Source organism: Sparus aurata, chromosome 16, assembly GCF_900880675.1.
Source record: "Sparus aurata chromosome 16, fSpaAur1.1, whole genome shotgun sequence".
Classification (NCBI taxonomy): domain Eukaryota; kingdom Metazoa; phylum Chordata; class Actinopteri; order Spariformes; family Sparidae; genus Sparus; species Sparus aurata.
In genome coordinates this window covers 25116741-25136035 of record NC_044202.1, presented here as the reverse complement: position 1 = coordinate 25136035, position 19295 = coordinate 25116741, and the positions used below count along the sequence as shown (strand labels likewise).

Below are 19295 nucleotides of genomic sequence, written 5' to 3'. Positions count from 1 at the left end.
ACACTGGCCTGCGGCAATCAGTTAGCTAGTTGTTGTTACTTTGAGTTTTAAAGGGAGAACATTAGTCACCAAGACAGATATGAGACTGATAACGAGCAGTGCAACACAAAACAGGCTTTTGTAATTAATTGGACTCTTGTGCTCCATAAGCTTTGTACTTAGCATTCAGAGCCATTCATGGCGTGCCAGCCTTGATCCATCTTTCTAATCGCTGGCCCAAGGAGGACAACTGTCACAGGATAAGGAGGATGTGGCTACATGCTAAGAGAGGAAAGCAGCGCAAGACATGTAAAAGCATGTAAAAACAAGTATGGACGTCTTCATTGAGCTGTTTAAGTGCTTTCCTTTGGAGGTACTTGAACTACCACGCATTTAAGATCAAACTGTAAAACGTGGCAGTAGTGATTGAATATGATTTAAGATTCTGTCATGGTATTATCTGTTTGTCACCTCAAATGTTTTCAGATACATATTTTAGTGTCCTGTTTTGCTCTAATATGAGAATATAAGTCCCCAGGCTGCCACTACGAAAATGGATGTGTGGAGGACAGAGAGGGACTCACACGCACAATAATGTACCCTCAGATGCATTAACTGTTCAGCATGGCATTGCTGTACACTACTCTATTGTTGGCTGCTGCAGTAATGTTCGAAATCTCATACATTCAACCAAAGCAAAAACAGTGGTGCAGACAACAGTAGAGTTCAAAGGAACAAACACAGGAAGTCTTTATTATTATTGAGAATACTTGTTTTGTAACATGTCAAATTAAGGCTTCATCATCTCCTGATAATCAGAACGAATTGTCTTTTAATTTTCTGTTTGAGTGACAGGGTGTTTTTACCCTGCAGTCACTGATCAGTTGTGACTGGCTTATTTGTCCCATCTGTGTTATTTTCAGTCATAACAGATGCTGCGATGGCGGTTATTAAGAGCATTTAACTCAACATTTGTCAAATAAATAAGAAAATTATGCCAAACCAAGGTGTCGTTTAAAACAACAAGATATAATCTCCTGGAAAAAGACAGTTGATTGTTGAGTGCCCCCCCCCAGATGTCAGCTTCTGACTCTCTGGATTGCAGATCGGGTCAGGCGGCAGCATGAAGTGCCCATATTTGACAACTTGGGGATGAAACTCAACCATCAACTTTCCCCAGTTAGTTACATTTTATTGTGGTAGTAGTTTCATGGTGCCAAAACTGAGAATTCTTTACACTGTAAACCCCAGAGAACAGCAGTTGCATGAGGGGTTTTGAGACGTAGGAGCTGTGTGGAAATAACTTAAGAATACGCTCCTATTCTTAGCAAGTGTTCAAACCCAAAGGGTATAAACAATGCAGTGGGCACTGGGGAACAGATCCCTGAATTTAAGGCTTATCAGATATCAAGATACTGTACAGTGGCATAGAATACTCTGAGACAGGATTTTACAGCTCCGGAATGTTGCTGTGGCAGCAATTCTTTTATATTTTGCTACCACAATCCCAAGGTGCACAGCAAAAATATGCAGTTCGTGTTTCAAAGTAAACCTCCAGGAATGTAGGCTTGCTCAATATACCACATTAGGCAAAACATGAACCTGGTTAAACTTTTTTGACCAGGGCCCCTTGTATTGACACCCCTGCTGTGTTGACAGGCTGGCTCCGTTCAAATAAATGGGGGAGTCGCGTTTTGTCATGCAGGGCTACTATCTGTCTGGCATAGTCCAGCCCACAAAGCACTAATCGGCTCAATTGTTTCTCCAACTGAGAAAAGAGTGACATGTAACAAGGCAAGTTGGGGGGGGGGGACACCACAAATAAAGAAATGTATGCCAAAAGCTGCCTTCAGATGATGATAAATCTGCTCTTGGCCGCCGCTATTTAAGGCACAGAAGAAGTGATGAAAAAGTGCCATTAAGCATTAGACTTAGCCAAGTTTGTAAACTATATGCCAATTCACAAACCTTAAAGCATCGTCTGCCTGCTGTCATTTCACCATGCTTTACTACCCATTGCAAGACCACTTACAGCTGCTGTCATTGGTTTCCCTTTGAAAGGTCAGCAGAAACTGAGGCCATAGTTGAAATTATTTGACGTTTGAGTCGTGTCAAGCAAAGCAAAGTCTGCCCGAATGTGTCCCACAGGAAAACAACCGCTGATGATGTGTGGGCACCTTAACAGCTCATTTGAGTAGCAGTTCTACATAACTTTCCTTTTTCTACCAATAACAAGTGGTGATAATTTTTCAGGAAACTGAAAGAGTCTCAATGCTTCATTTAAAACTATTCAGAGGCTGGAGTGGGCACTGAAAGACTTGTTTTGTTGTAAGAGATTTGCCCAAGGACTCCCTTTGTCATTCAAAAAGAATGTGATGCTTACTGTAGTCATGTTGTATAATGTTTAGAGAAGATAAAGACTCCTAGAGCATTGCTGTCTATATAGAAATGTGATCAGAGACATTTTTCTGTGAGTGTCTTTGTTTGCCTCTGTCTCTTGCAATGCCCATTTCTTTGATGGAGGCCAGTGTTTTATGATGATGGCAAAGTTCACAGAAAAGGAGATTTATATGATAGTCAGGCAGAGAGAGAGAGTCTGCCCAGGGGACATGCAAGTGTGTGTGTGTGTGTGTGTGTGTGTGTGCGCGTGCACAGCAGGTCAGAGGGGCTGACGAGTGTGTACACCACACTTATTAGAGAAGACTATCATCTGTGAGAGCACATCTTGTTTTTGTTTGTTCTGCCAAGTGCCCATCACAGAACGGCTCATTACACCACTTGTGATTGCGTGGTCGTGTGTGTGTGTGTGCCTTTGCGTGTGTGTGTGTGTGTGTGTGTGTGTGTGTGTGTGTGTGTGCATGTGTGTGTGCATTAGAACCCACTCATATTGATGGACCAACCAAATCGATCAGCTGGGTTGAAGTGTGAACTCAGACCGCACCCTAGGGAGATGGGAGAGAGAAAGTGTACGGGAGACTTCAATACACGCAGCACGAATGTCAAAAGGGCGAGCTCACTTTACCTAACAAGGACCTCATTCATGTCAAATAGTATGGAATACACAACTTCTTCTTCACTTCTTCTTCTTACGCATATCCTACCTAAACTGATTGCCATCTCACAGTAACCTATTAAGTACAATGGGATTTGAGACTAAAGCACTGTTTGGCTTTGGAGGCTTTTCTGCTCCACCGATGGATTTATTTCCAGCCGTCTTAACTCTTTTTTTACCTTGTTGGGTGCTGAAAATACTGACTTGAGGGATCAATTTACTCCTGCTGGATGGGAGCCGGGCAGAACACCAGTCACCCCCCACCGGTGTTTATTTTACAGTAGGAGTGCATTTGCTAAGACCAGGCTTAACTCCAAATCGTTCTCTTACCATAGTTGTGTTTAAAGTGATTTTGAAAGTACTGGCCCGCTTGCAATTGCCTCTGCTGGCAACACTTTACCAAACTCAAAAGAGCTTTTACAGAGAGGGATGCTCTTGGACCAATCGCAATGAGGATCAGACTGACAAACGCGATGCTCGACATGCAGTACATCTAATGCTAGCCATCGTTAGGGTTGACAGCAACAGAAACAGGCCCTCGAGATCAATGTTTTTCTGTGGCTCTAAAATCACTACATTCCAAAATCATATTTCTTCTGAAAGCAAATTTTGCCACAACTCAACTGTGGATGATTAATAAGCCATACAGGTACACACTTGCTAAATATACCAGCTTTTAGCAGTTATCTTCCTCAGTCACAGGAGGTGGATTTTGGCGAGAGATCCTTGTAAATACTGGGATCTCAATTCCTGGGTTCCCGCTCTAATAGGCACTACACAGCAGGCGACTCGAACAGCAAAAGGTGTTGTGGTGAGAGCATCATAAGCTTAAGCTGTTCTCGTCTCATGCCAGCTCTCCTCTTTGCCGTGTATCCCGTCAACGTTCAATCAGTTTACTTTATAAAGTAAAAAAGCTCAATCTGTACGTTTCCTATCACAAACAGTGTTACAATCACGTAGAGCTGCAAATCAGAGGCTAGGAAAGCCACCGAGTTGTTTTCGGGGGAGGAATGACTTTGACTTGTGTCAGATTCGCATCCCGGCTCTGAAATGAATAACAAGTAGTCTCCAAGCGTTCACAGCCGGTCAGAGTGAGAACGAAGAGAGAGAGAAACAGAGGTGCTTCACTCCCTGGTGTCTTCCCTGCTGCTCTGTGTTCATAAGCCTTAAATCAGGATTTAGCACTGCAGTGTTAAGTCCGTCCACGTCCAACTGACAAGAGTAATCTTGTGCTAATTACAGTGAAAAGAACTCCAATTAGCAGCGACACATGGGATTACACGGAAAATGAGGAGACATTTTTGTCACCTGTGATCCTGTCACCACGTCCCCTGTTGCACTTGTGAATATGATGATAGTAGCAGCTCATACGAGGAGCCCACAGAGTGCCATCCCAGTATGCGCTAATTTTCTTCATATCTCTGTATTTCAGTTTTATCGATGTTAAAGTGGAGGCGTGGGGGAATGTTGAAGTGGTGTGAATGTGAGACAAAACTGTAATGAGTCTGTGGTGCAATGTGAATTTCAGCCGCTCTATCATCTTTAAGTTTGCCTAAGTGCATGTGTGACTGAACACAGAACGTGTTCCTCTACAGCTGCGTGCTCTTATTGAATGCTAAACGCTTTTTTTGTTTTTTCTTTCCTTGTTCTCCATATGCAGCCAAAAAATGGATTTTCCATACCTGTGGAGCTGTGGGACCTGAAGGCCCGACTCCCACTCAGTGCCTCAACTCCTACAGGAACAGCAATGTCAACGTGACAGTAGGCACCCGAGGGCCCTTCAAAGGCATTCAAACGTGGCGGGTCCAGGAAACCGGCACCTACAGGTACAGCTGTTGCCAGAGTATAAAGCCTCAGAGCACACATCGAACCGTACCATTATTCATACAGCACCCACTCTGTAACAGTTGGGTCTCTTTTTTAAGGGTCTGAGTGGATTGTGGGGCCAGTCATTAGGTATATTCACTTGGCACCATAAGCACTCAGCATACAAACATAAAAATACACTCTTAACCTTTTTTTCCTAGACATCAGAACGCACACAATTGTTTCTACTATAACAGACTCTTCTTGACGCCCACCTCCAGTCCTCTGTGCATCAGCAGTGCATCAATCTTCCACAAGCAAACAGAGAAATATCACTATCAGATTAGTGCAGGGGGGGAGCAGAGGCTAGAGTAATGGCAACTAAATAGCATGATTCACGGACTCCAAAATCCCCCAAACCTCCCACCTCCATGGCTATGCTGGTGGCCTTCAAAATACCTCAGCAATCAGCCTCAGCACCTTGACCTCACACTGTGTTGTGCTCTAGGATTAATGCTGTAATATCTACCACCTTGCACGGGGATCAATATTCCTCCTGTGGGCATTCATGACAACACGAGGCGTTTAACTTGGATCGGACTTGGACGGTTCAAACAAAAACGACTCTGAAAGCGGCAGGCCTCCCACATCAACACAAACACAAACAGGCACACACACAGACACATACGCACTTGTACACACACACAACCCACTACGCTAGGCCGAAACCCTTGAGTCTTAAAATACCTAGCTAACAACAGCGTGGACTGTCTTAACACATGTCCTGGAGTTTTAGAAAAACACCTTCTGTCTCCACACAAACTCCAGACTTGTGGTCTCGATGCAGGCCTGGTTAAGCTGGCAGAGTCTGTAAATGAAGCTGACAGACGGCCGCAGAGATGAATATGCGCTCTGCATCTCCCAAAAGTCATTATGCAAACAGCTGAGGTAGCTACTGAGCACCGGGCAGCGTTCTCTCTCCCCCCCACCAAAAGCACGACCACCAGGGAAGAGAAATATCCAAGTGCTCCAAAAAACCAATCAAGTTGTTTATTTTTTTTTTTCATCCTGGCAAGAAAACTGGAGCATTTGAAATTAATGTCTTCTGCTACAAAGGTGTGTGTATTCTTATGTCTGTTTGTGTGTGATTGTGTGCACACGCACTCTGTAGGTTTTGTGTATGTGTGTTTTCAGAATAGTGTACCATGCTAGGTCAATATATTTTCTTTATTAAAATCACCTGGGCTGAAAGTTTTTCTAAATTAATTTTGGTGTTATTTAATGTTGTCCACTGCATCACAGGAGTAATACACAGGACTGTTTATCAGCCTTGAGGTATCTCTCATAATCAATATGACAGCTTAGAATATACAATAAATACATTTTACCTTTTCGCCCATAAAAAAACCCTCAAACCCAAATGCAAACAGTGAAAAATGTAACCAGCATCTCATTTCCTGTATCATTAGGATAATTATCCTGCTGATGAGATGTTTTAATGCGGGTGTTGTTTGTGTCTGTGTGTCTCTACACATTACACCCCCAGGATAACAGCCTATGGTGCAGCTGGCGGTCGAAGCGTATTGGCCATGAGCCGGTCACATGGTGTCTACATCACAGGAGACTTCCTGCTGAGAAAGGGCGAGCAGCTTTACATCCTGGTGGGGCAGCAGGGAGAGGACGCATGTCCCAATGTAAGTGTTTTCCTGTAGTTCTGCTATCATGCTGTAAAAAGATCTTCAGGATCATACGAGGGCCTGCAGTCTACAGTTTGTCGAAAGAAAAGAAAAAGTGTTGCGCCCTCAGGCCTTCCTCAAGATCATGATTGTTAATTGAATAATGCAGATTCAATTCATGCATCAACTTAAAGTAGCTGTAAATACGGTGTGTTGCAATCATTCCACTTTCTAAATTATTTTCCATATGGAGAGTCAGTTGCATGTTTGTTTTCTCTTGTTGTTGTTTGCTTTTAAATGAATAGCTCTGGAAAAGTATCAGAAATACCCCTTTTTCTCTCAGTTGCCTTGAGATGCTCATCCCTGTCTGTGTTTGATTGACAGTTGCTGACAGAGCAAATATACGTGGGGACAGAAAAAAAGCTATTTTATTTCAGCTGGACTAAAATGGGATAATATTCTGAAAGAACTCTCTCTGAAATAAACGGTTGCATCCAAGCAATTCTCCACTTGGACCCTGAGCGGGTCCCTGAACCTCCCTTTGGATAGCCTTGCTCTAAATCGTCACGTTTTACAGCCACCAACAACTGTTTAAATCTGCGATCGAAGCTCACAGTGATCTCCCCGTTGTCTCTCTTAAGTTTACTTCTGTTCTTTTGCCAGGGGTGGCTGTCATCCATTATGCTCTGGAGTTTCTTCACTGGCAGTATAGCAGCTTGCTTCCCCTCACAGTTCACAACACTGAGACTAAACCCCCACACAATCCCTCTAGTCACAAGTGAAACCATCCATCATCCGCTACTTAAACGCTTGAAAAATACGGCCTGTCCTGCCACTGAAAATCGGGGGGGAAAGGGGTTAGGTGCCAAAATTGGCACTTATCATTTTATGTTACTTTAGACTGAGGAGGAAAATTATAATAGACGCTGAAATATTTGACAAAACAAAGAAGTAGTATTTAGTTTGTGGATTATATATTGTAGGTTTTTTAAGGGCTTGTGATACAAAGTGTTAAGAATGATACATTGTCATTGACAGGAACCATCTCTTTGGCTGTAGATTTACTGAGGTACATTAATTAATTAACTAGTTAAAGCAATTGCACTTTGCTTTGGATAGAGTACCTAACAGTGACAATATATAAGTGAAAGATTAGGTTAAAAAGATTTTTGCAAGAAGTGCAAAAAGATTAAGAAATAAAAAGCTTTTATGAAAAAACAACCTCACATCAAATGGAAATGTTTGCTTATTCGCAATAGCTGCGAACCACATACAGGCACGCATCCAAATGTTCATGAACACACATACACACACAATCAAAAATACTTGGCCTGAACTCCATGACAACATTTTTGCCTCAGAGATCTAAAGTTGCAGGTGCAACATCGTTTTGTGAACCAATGAAGGGATAGAGTTCTGTGCATAAGAAAGAATAGTACATGACTAAGCATTGGATGTTAATTCAATCTGCATGTGTATGTGTGCACATGCATAAACACTTTTTTGTTACCTTTGGGACCTTTGCAGCATAAGGTGTGAACTGAGGTTAGGTTAGGGTTAAGGTTAGGCATAAATTGCTTATAGTTGGTTATACTTAGGCTTTACACAGTTTATGGAAGCCAATGTAAAGTCCTAACATTAATAGCTGTGCAAAACTGTGTGTGTGTATCACACAGTTTGTGAATTCTTTTGGAAGTTGTGCACCTTTTCACAAGAGACCCCTCCCATTGCTATGCCCACTTTAAGCTTAAAATACAAGTTTTAAGAAGTGAGTTTTAGGAAGTGAACTATCAAGAGATGCTGATCTTGCAGCCCTCTTGTATTACAGCAGTTATTCTAGGACGTGAGGCAGCTGACGTGTTTGTTGTGCTCTGTGGCTTTGTTTTCAGGAGGCACAACGTCTGGCTTAGCAGGCAGAGGTCCTTACCGCAGCCATTAGTTTTTAATGATATGTCTTGAAGTGCTCAGTACAGACAGCAGAGAGGGACTGGGCTGTTCCAAAATGAGACTGAAAGTCATTTAAGGCTCCTCTTCTCCCCCCCCCCCCCCCCGTTTTGACAGCAAGGACCGGCAACTCTCTCCAAGGGTCACTCTGAAAGTGATTTGCACTGTGGAACAGTGTTTTCTCACACCTTTCCTTGTCCTCCAAATCCTCCCTCTCTCCGTGGGCGTCTTTCTCTTTCTACAGAAATGACAGAAACGGGTGTGTGATGAAAACTCTCCCAGAACATTTGAATGCACTGCCTTTTCCCCCCCCCTCCTAGCTTTCAATTGCAGTCACTTAAGTCCCGCCCCTCAGAGCTCGGGTTCAGACAGATGAGGCAGTCGAGGGAGCGATGAGCGACTGTGAGAGTGAGTGTGTGTGTCTGTCGGTGTGTGTGAGCAAGGGGAGGAAACTTCTGCCCTCTCACTCACAGAGTAGACTGGCTCCAGGCAGTTCAGCATGATAGCACACACAAGGCAGACACATCAATTCACAAAACCTCAGCTGTGGCAAAACCCCCGCATCCAGCATCATTTGCCAACAAAAACATCCAGATTCATTTTCACAAAGAGGCTGTATTTCTGGAAACAGAGTGGAACAACGACAAGCTGACTGAAAAATGAACTGCGCAGTTTTTGACTGTTTAAACAATCAGTTAAAATGACAAAGATGAGCCAAAAAAATATGGAATGTGAAAAAATATCAAATATTCTAATAAGGATACAGCTTGACAAACTTGACCTCTTTGGTGAATGCATTTGATATAATATTACTCTTATTTAATTAATTGTATTGTCTTAACATACTTATTCTGCCAAATCTGTCCTTATTAACACATATTCTACATACTATAATTAACTTTTCATTATAGAAATGGTCAATCTTAAAGAGCGATCAAGATCTAAAATCGCCAAATTATCCCCTAATTCAGTAATTTAGTAGATATAGTATATGTTTTTGATATTCCTATCAACCTCCTTAACTCCACTTCAGTTGCAAACAGCATATAAATCAAATCTTACTTTGTCAGTGACATTATGCCATCACTGTGAATAGGACGCTGCCACGTAAAAAAAAAAAAAAAAAAAAAAAGGGTCAACAAGAAAACTCACTGGAATTGTATTTCTAAGGGCCACATTGAGCCCTGCTTCTCAGTTCCTGTGTGCATGACCATTTTTCAGCCGGCCATTTGCTGGCAATTCAAATGCTAAAACCTTCGACTCACAGCAGCTGGGGCTTGGCAACTGCTCAGCCTTCTCATACACAGCTGACATCCATGAAAAACAATTCTTGTGTGAGCTGACATCTCTCTTCCTACCTGCAGCTCAACAGCGCACTGAAAAAGATCTGCCTGGAACAAAGCGGCCCGATGGAGAACAAGACTCAAGTGAAAGGGGGCGGAGGAGGAGGTGGTGGAGCTACGTATGTGTTCAAGGTAAGGAGCTGGTGAGGGAATGACAAACTCAGGGACAGGGCGATATTTTATATTACATATTTAGGAAATGCACATAATTTATAGTGATTTTGATTTGTAGGATATTCCAGTAAAGAATAGGTGTCCCATATATCAAATTGGCCCAGTTTCTCCGTTGCTAAAAGTAGAATACAAATTACACTGCAGGTTTGAGAATATTGACATGTTGTCAGCTCACTGTATCATTCAAGCATTTCATATTACTGAGATAACAGTAGTGGTCTGCTGTCAATCATTATACCAATGGTCCTGAAACATGAGTCAAGAATCCACCAGAGACACAAGCTATTTTGGGTCTCTACTCTCATCACTGAACAGATAAGCTGAACGACAGGCTGAGCCTTCACAAGCCACAGTATTTCTTTAAAGGAAATTTGATAAATCTTGCCGAGAGTTAGATGAGAAGAGTGATGCCACTATGTTCATTCCGTGGCTGTCTATGAAATATGAAGCTACAACCAGCAGCTGATTAACCTTTCCTTATGTGGAGTACAAGTTCTTGGCCAAGGGACTTGGCCAGACCAAGAATCAGTGTAGCATATTAACCCCCCATCAAGTGGGGAATTGTTCTTTTTACACCTGGGTTTTTGAATGAATTAAACAAGTGAGATATAATATGTTGATTGGCGAACTTTGGAGGTGCTCGTGGGGAGAATTTGCTGAATGACTATATAATACTGGATGTAATTTCTTGATCTGAAAAGTGAAGCCGATGCAAATTGGACTCTTGCAAATAACTAGCAGGGGGCAACTCGACTGGCTGCATATAGAATTTTGATTGTATGTAAGCTTATGAGAAAGTGACCCTACCTCTCACTTGATTGATTACCTCACGAAACAGCTTCATTAGAGTTTATTGTTTTAATTGCTAGTTTGAAGTCTTCTTCAGCACAGCATGATGGTTGTTTTGTAAATTGTGGTCAAACCGAGGAAGAGGCGGGGTTTGTATTAGAGCTTGGCTGCTTTGCGATTGACAAGGCACTGCCTTGAGTATCCTTGAGTTCTCCAGCAGATACAATCAGGATATCCTCCCATTCCCTAGCCTCTTGTCCAAATATGGTCACTTCGAATATGCTCCCAAAAAAACAAAAAGCTGACGGCCATAAAGCCAAACTTGAGGCTTCAGAGATTAGTTAATTCGCAAACCAATGGGTGAGGTCACAGTTGCTTTACACAAGACCCCCCTAATCTTCCCAAAGCAAATAAGCGTGCTTCTCAAAATGTCCAACTACTCTTCTGCTACATAACTCTAACTGTGAACAACAATGACCCAGGTGGACAAGGGAGTGTACATCCCCCTCATCATCGCCGCTGGGGGAGGTGGCCGGGGTTACAGCAGCCAATCACAGACCCAGCTGGAGCAGATGGACTATGACCCCAACCAACTGGGACGCAATGGGAAGTCACACGCTGCAGGTACACTGTACACAGCTTTGATGTGTGTGTGCTGGAACCATTTGTATGTGTGTGCAGCTCATTATTAGCGACATCATTTGTGTGAGTGTTAGTGAGAGAGCGTGATGCAGGAGAAAGACATTGTGTGGCGTGTGTATAAGATATTGAGATTTTGTTGAAAAATGAATGAATAGTAGAGAGTAGATGACTTTTATTCCATTACAGCTCTGTAGAGAATATGGCTCATGTTCCCCCACTTTAAAATGAGGAAGGCTTTGTCTATGCTGTTCCCTCAGCACGCACACAAAGTAATAAGCTGAGTTTACAGATAGCCTGAGGTGGGAGTGTTTATTTGCATGACTACCTGTACTTGTAAACACATCCATTTTTCCTGAAGGTGTTTACCTCGGTCTTAATGCAGGACTTTCACAGTCGTTCCACCTCTGCGTGCCAGTGTTTGTATTTTGGGCGAAAAACAAAACACAGTGTGGCCCTTCTCATGATTATTCATACGGAGCACTTTGTCCCCCGTCAGTCCCGGGCAGAGCTACATGCTCCGTTCTACCAGTGCAGTGCTACATTAATGCTCACTTCAGGTTCCATTATTCATGTGCTCCGAGATGACGAACAGCCCAGAAAACATAAGATATTGATTTTACATCTTCACAAAGCCAGGGGTTTACTTTTGAGGAAACCTGGTGAATGATAAATGAAATATTCAGCATGTCTGGGAGGGTTTATTGCTAGTGTGGTGAGATGTGTTCTGGGTTTTGGGGGTTTTTTTTTGTTTTTTTTCATTGTTTGTTTGTATCTCTCAGGCTTCACAGGAGGAGGAAAAAGAAGAGGGGAAATTAAATTGGCTAGTGTCTGGGAATATGGGAGGGATTAGTTTTAACTTTATTAGCTATAACTTTAATCTCCTGTTACCAGAGCTCTTTTAAGGGATTTTTAAGTTTTTATGGTCTCTTGATATCACTTAAAGGGGTTAGCGTTGTGTGTGTGTGTGTGTGTGTGTGTGTGTGTGTGTGTGTGTGTGTGTGTGTGTGCCTATAGACATACAACATCCACTCAGTTTAGCATCGTTTTTTTCCCACCATTTTATACGTATATACTCACTGGCCCAATCCCAATGTCTGTGGGATTAATTTTTATCGAATAAGTGGGTGAGAGAGGCGGCAAGAGGATGAAACGGTAGAAACAGGAAATTGGACAGCACCTTCACTTTACCTTGTGGGTTTTGGACTTTTTATTTTACGTTTTAAAATATATAAAAAATGAATGATTGAATTAATCAGATTTTATAGCCATAGGCATTGCCGTTGTTTTATTATCTATTGTTCTAACGATTTTTGGTGACCAATGGTAACTCAGCATTTACCGGGGTCTCAACGTCTGTGAGTGTGGACATCTGGAGCCACCCTCTCTGTCTCCTCCTCTGTCACACACTCTGATTCCCCACACAGCGCATAACTCCACATCATATCAAAGGTGTGTTGTGTCTGTTGACAGGTGGAGGCGGAGGTTGGAATGACGGTGCTCCTGTCAGTCAGGGTGGCAGACCGCTGGTGCTGGGAGGCCAAGGAGGGCAGGCCTGTCAAAAGTACTGGCAGACCAACGGCGGCTTTGGGGGCGGCGGGGGTGGCTGCATGTCCGGCGGCGGTGGTGGAGGCTACAGAGGTTAATACTGAACACCATTTCTCCTGAAAATTTCACAAATGTATTGTCTTGAACTTTAAGGTATGACCCAAATGCATGTCCTGTAGTGCCGTGTGTGTGTTTAATACTGGATGTGACAGAGTTAATAGATCAGGGATCAGGCTGAATCACCGACAGCTGCATGTCCAGTTATTCTATTTTCTATACATCGTTCAAACACCGTCAAAATATGACACCTTGTATTTCTTTCTAATGCGTGTATATCATAAAGTAGTGTAAGATGAACGTCATGACAGTAGTGGAAACATATGGCAAAAGAAAAGAACATAATGAAGCAAATTGCAGATAACTCTTGCATTAGGATGCATTGGGACACGAAAAAATGAAAAGTGTGAAATATATATTTGGCAAGAAGGGGAGGAAAATCAGCAGATGATGTGACATGTACACATGTCCTTGTGTTTCCATCAAGAAAATACAAAAATTAAAAAGTCGTTCCTCTAGAATACACCATGTCTTAGGCGGCATAAGGATGGCACTAAAATGCGGTTACTGTGTCTGCCCTCCTGACTTCTAGGTGGAAACACCTCGCTAGACGACAACCCCAAACATGACGGCGATGATGGAACATCCTTCCTCGGCCCAGAGGGAGAGCCCTTCCTTCCCTATCCTCTAAAAGGTAATGTGTTTAAATCACAGATGAACGGGTCAGCAGTCAACACCCAGTGCTGTTTTATAAATCTCAGTTGCTGACTGAGGTGCACAAGCTTCATTTGTGCACCAGAGTTTGCCTCAAACGTTCGTTTACATATCGATACTCGTGCTCATTAGACCTGTCGATGACAAGAACTGCAAAGAAAAAATGTCAGTTTAACTTTTTGAGGTGAACTGGCGAGGTTAGCCATTAGAACAGCTGTTATTTCCCACACCTGTGAATATCTATCTATCACCAATTCATTGCATGTATTATTAAATCATCCTCACGGTAGTCATCATTATTAAATGTCAGGGGGCTGACCAATGATTCATTTACAGAGCTCAAATTGAAATAGACTACAAAGCGCTTCATTCTGGATCAAATAAGAAGATCATTAACAGGGCAGTGGTGGCTCCAGTGTGAGTAAAAAGAATGATACCATTCAACACTCAGCCAATTTAAAATTAAGTTTGTAAATCTGAATATTATTTTACCTAATGCTGTGTAGACTGCAAAATAATAACACAGTCAGTAGTACTTGGCAATTAGCCTAAACACACACACAATGAATGAATGCAATATACAGATGAGAGATGTAACCTTACTATGTTGTAGCTCTCCCCTTATCCACCACCTGCTCTTTTACAAATTCCTGTTCATGTGTGGTGAAAGGTGTGCTCTTGTTTTTTAGCACACATATCGTTGATACATCCGGCCCTATGCAGTCAGGACATTTGTATTCTGCATTTGATAGGTTTATAGTATTTGTAGGTGAGAGATAATGTGTTTGCACTTCACAGGATGATGACAAAAAAAAAAAGTTTTCTATTGACATTTTAAATTTGTTTTTGTTGTGGTACATCTGGTTGGCTGGTTTTCTACACAGCAAGCTTTCAAAGCACGTAACTAATATAGATTTGTGCTGCAGGAGGAGAATGAGATGCTTCACTCTGTGACATCAGAAAAGGATATTGTCAAAATGTACAGCAGATATTGGCTGCCATGGAGGGATGAGAGTCTTGGAGTTTTACACTCTGACAGAAGACACAGCCAGATCATCTAATTGATGAAAACAGCTCGACATAGAAAGAAGGAACTGCTCAATACATCCATCTAGTGTTTAGCAATCTCTGCCCTATTCCTCTTGTACTTTTGAGCATTAACAGAGTCAGTCTGATTCTATTTAGCTGAACTGATAAGCTTGTTGACAATCAATCCATCACCGAGGACTCGGAAATAGGAAAAAAGGAGAAAAAGTGAAGAATGAAGTGCTTTTTTATATGGTCTTCCACTGGGCTGTGGTAAAGCGCACACTGATATCTCTCTCCCCATTGAGCTTTAATATGGGTGATGCTTTCTGGTGAGCCAGTGCTGTTTGCAACAGCCACACTCCTCAATTTGTCATCAACCTCACTTCATTTCCTCTGGAGGAAAAAGACTTCAGAATGGATTTCAGCTGTAAATAAGACGGAAATGTGGTTTTTCAGACTGCACTGATTTTTTCATTTATTAAACTGCAAATCATCCTTTGGCCCCAGCTGGTTGACAGACTGAGAGATTCTAGGTTCACTCATCTATGTCGTTAGTAACAGAGGGAATTTCTATCAAAATTCTGATTCATCCATTATTTCCAAAGCAGAAGTTAATGAATCCTTAAGCTGAGAATACAAGTAAAGCATGTCCGGCACCTTCCACATGTCCCCACGTTTAAGAGAGAATCAGTTATCATATAACAGATACTAAAGATAACATCAGAAATTTACAGGCCACATCTATCTCTACATCTGCTTAAGGTTGTATAATCTTTAGAAAGAAACTGTTCACTTCCTGAAACCCAGAGAGAAAGATGTGACATCAGATGATTGATAATCAGTGAATTACCGGGAAACCTAAATCGTTTTCACAGCACGCAGCTTGCACTATCAGCTTGTAATATGTATAATTTGATAACTTAAAAGAATGTCTTGTGGGTAAAGGTCACGTTTAAGGGCGTTTGTGGTTTTTGAAGTTGTAATCACAAGACGCTCCACCGGTAATTTTCTTCTCAGCTTGAACCACGCAGGCAGGTTCTGGAGCTCGAATGAAAACAGCGAGCGATGCCGGACAGCCCTGCTGCTTGAATTGAAAACCTAAAATAGGATAAAAAAAATTGTTCCATTACGGTTGACACAGGCAACCGCTTTGAAGTAAAGTGCCCAGACCACTGAATGCAGGCTGCTTCAAAATCAGAGTGGGGAGGAGGAATAATACGAACAGGACTACACAGTCCAATCATATCGCCATCGCTAATGCTGGCAGGCACTGAGGAAAACATGCATGTAATTAGAGGCCAGCAGAGATTCAATGACTCTCACTTTACTCACCTTCATGAAAGAGAAAAAGTAATGTTTTCCTCTGCAGGGCATCTTAAATGATCATTACAAAAAAAATCAATCCTAAGCTTAAGGGGAGGAATATTACTTATCACTATAGGGTACTTGTCTGACCTTAATAGTGTAGAAATTGTTGCGTGGCACACATAGACCCATCATTAGATAAAGGAAAGGCATGCAGAGAGTATTTTTGTAAAACTCAGTTGAGAAGGCATCTATTTAGTGGAAGAATAACATGAAAGAGTATTTAATGCTGCTGTGTAAAAATCTTCAATACAGAGTATAACAGCTAGTGTGTAGTCAACATCTGCACTTGCGACATTTGTATTCTGCATTTGGAACCTTTCTGCTGTTTCTGGGTAAGATTTATGTGTTAGTACTCAGACAGCTGATAACAAAATGATGACAGAAAACAAATCCTGCAGATGAGAGCGTTGCTTTGCGTGCTAAACAGAACGCTATAGCAAACAGCCCGTTACTAATTCATGTCAGACAGGTTTGTCCCCGCGCTGTAGAGACATTTTTATTTGGTAGTGAGAGCAGTGTGCAGGTTTTCTTCCTGCTCGGACCTCAGCAGATCATTTAACCGATTAATTCAACAGATAAAGGTAAGAGTCAGCTGAAATGAAAATCTGCAAGCTTTCTCCATAAAACATGATGAAAAACCCCTGATTGATTCATTTTGTATGTGAAATGGAATCACAGTTACTCGTGTAACTGAAGTGTCGTTGAAGTTACACAGAAGTTTTTATGTTAAAAAAAACTGAATGAACATAATTAAAGAAAAAACAACGGTACGTCTACGTACTGTGTCGCAGAGATGTCTACTGAAGTCAGTGTGCTAACCTGCAATACAGCCGTTTTAGCCTGCTTCTCTCCCGCTGCATACCTGTCAAAGTCAGTAGTCAAAAACAGCTAATGGGGTAACTATGTTTACCAAGCTAATTTGCTTACGGTGGCTAGCTCCGGCAAAAGGTAGAAAAGAATAGAGTAAAAAGCAGTTGTTGGTTACTCTGCGGATGTGCTGCCCCCTACATTGTTAGAGCAATGTGTTATACATGTGGAACCTTAAATGCATTGATGATTACTTTCATACTCACATACTGAGTGACTCCATCCGCACCCAACCACAGCAGTAACACATACACAGATAAATAGTTCGGCTGGCATTTCATCCGAGTTCAGTCACCACATCTACAGCAATCACCACATTTTCCATAGATAACTGCAAAGCTCAGTGACTGCACTGTAAACCTAACACAGAACCCCGATTCGATAATGTTTCTTCCACAGACCCACCTGATAATCAGAGTGAAACGCCATTTGGTTTTCACTGTTTAATTCACTGAAAGAATATCAGGGAAGTGGGAGGATGTGAGATCTTGAAAGGATGTTTGTTGTTGATTAAACTGTTACTATCGACACTGTGATCTAGCACTTCATATGTTTCATGCAACTGCTGAGACTGTATGCAGGGTGATGGTGGTGGTGAGAATAAAACGTAGAAAAACCATCCTCATCCATTCTTAATTAGGATCATTTCTCGTAAATTACACTGCAGTGTTATTGAACTTTTGCTCATTTTACCGGGGGACATCCTGAGATGTCTAATTAAACCCTACTCATTTTGGAAACCTCTGCTCTGCACCCCACCCGTCTATGTGTGTGTGTGTGTGTGTGTGTGTGTGTGTGTGTGTTCATGCCTAAAGCTATGGAGGGCGATGGTGAGGTAATCATCAGTCCGGTGCAGAACTGCAGCCATTGTGAGAGCGGTGAATGCCACGAGATCGAGGACAGCGTTGTGTGCTACTGTGAAGATGACCTCATCCTGGCATCGGACGGGATGTCCTGCATCAACGCCACAGGTCTGACATGTAGTGCTGTACACATTCACACACACACACACACACACACACACACTACAATTTGTGATGAGGAACCACGATCTATGTCGCTCTCTTCCACACAAATATTAGAAATTAATCCAAATGAAGAAATTAAGCTGAAGTTAAGCTGAACGTAATTGTACCTGTAATAGACTGTGACTCAGTGAATAGATAACAAATTAATCTACTAAAGTAATTAAGCCTGGGAGGCTCTGTGCTTTATTGAATCTTTATCTGAGGAACGTTTTTTTAATAGTGCCTTAATCATTCATAGTAATTATCAATCTGTGGGATGAGCTAACCTGTTAATGACAATGGATGTACCTATAGCAGTATTAGCTGTTTTCTAAGTCAGGATTTGTAATTTATCTCTATGCTCCAGTCAGATAAAAGCTCTTTATCTTATCAAGTCAAGGCTGTGGGATTAAAGGCCTCCCCCAGATACTCATGTAGTGACATTGTACAGTCAACTTTGGGATTAATTGTTCTAAGGCCAGGCATCTGACACTGCCCATTAGACCGTGTTAACCTTGACTTGGTGTCTTGGGTTAAACCCTAACAATGGAATGTAGACAAACCCCTGCAGACCAAGAACCGCCTCTTCAGTACTGATTTGTAATTTCAGATGAATATTAAGCATATGAATATAGATCTGAAATGAATTTATATGGAGGAATGTCACTGTATGGTTTGAAGCAAAATAACAGGGCTATTACCATCGCAATAATATCTTAATGACCTAGAGTGTCTCATTGCCCTGTGATTTGCAAATCTGTTCTCTGTAATGATAAGCAGTAGATAATTCTATGCTGCTGGGTCGTAAAAGGTCACAATTTCAGTATGGCGTCTCTCTCGGTGTGCAGATTCGTTCCTCAGCTTAGACAAGTGAAGCGAGAAAAGGAATTGACATGCACCGTCCGTCGCTGCTATCCTAAGCTCTGTTGTGTCATCGCTTTCACATCATTAATTAAGTTGGGGATCAGAGCGGCGAAGTGAATGTTAATACTCCTCTGGGGAAGATAACAACTGTGGAACGCTGTTGTTTCCCCTTGTCTTGCAGAGGCGTCCATGCTGCCTCCGCCGCCGTCTCTCTCCCACCTGGCGCTGGGTCTGTCCGTGGGCACCTCGGCACTCATCGCCGCCCTGCTGCTGGCTGTGTCTGGAGTCATGATAAGTAAGTATACCCACGTGTCAGTCGGTGAGGATTACTGATCTCAATCTGTTGCATTGCATATGAACTGTGGCATTGCATAGCAAGTGTCTACAGCATATGGAACTGAAACATCAATATATCAATCTATAATTTAAAAAAAAAACT

The 19295-nt window shown here is 42.1% G+C and overlaps 1 protein-coding gene across 2 annotated transcripts in view; it reads left to right on the top strand.

The window, feature by feature from the left end:
• The window catches only part of alk (ALK receptor tyrosine kinase), a 352676-nt gene that overhangs the window by 316785 nt on the left and 16596 nt on the right, over positions 1–19295 (top strand). For both annotated transcript variants that reach the window (XM_030391467.1, XM_030391468.1), the window contains exons 12-19: positions 4692–4857; positions 6384–6531; positions 9822–9932; positions 11246–11387; positions 12876–13043; positions 13600–13701; positions 17801–17956; positions 19038–19151. In XM_030391467.1, coding sequence (XP_030247327.1) covers positions 4692–4857; positions 6384–6531; positions 9822–9932; positions 11246–11387; positions 12876–13043; positions 13600–13701; positions 17801–17956; positions 19038–19151 — 1107 coding nt within the window. The remainder of the gene's footprint in view (positions 1–4691; positions 4858–6383; positions 6532–9821; positions 9933–11245; positions 11388–12875; positions 13044–13599; positions 13702–17800; positions 17957–19037; positions 19152–19295) is intronic.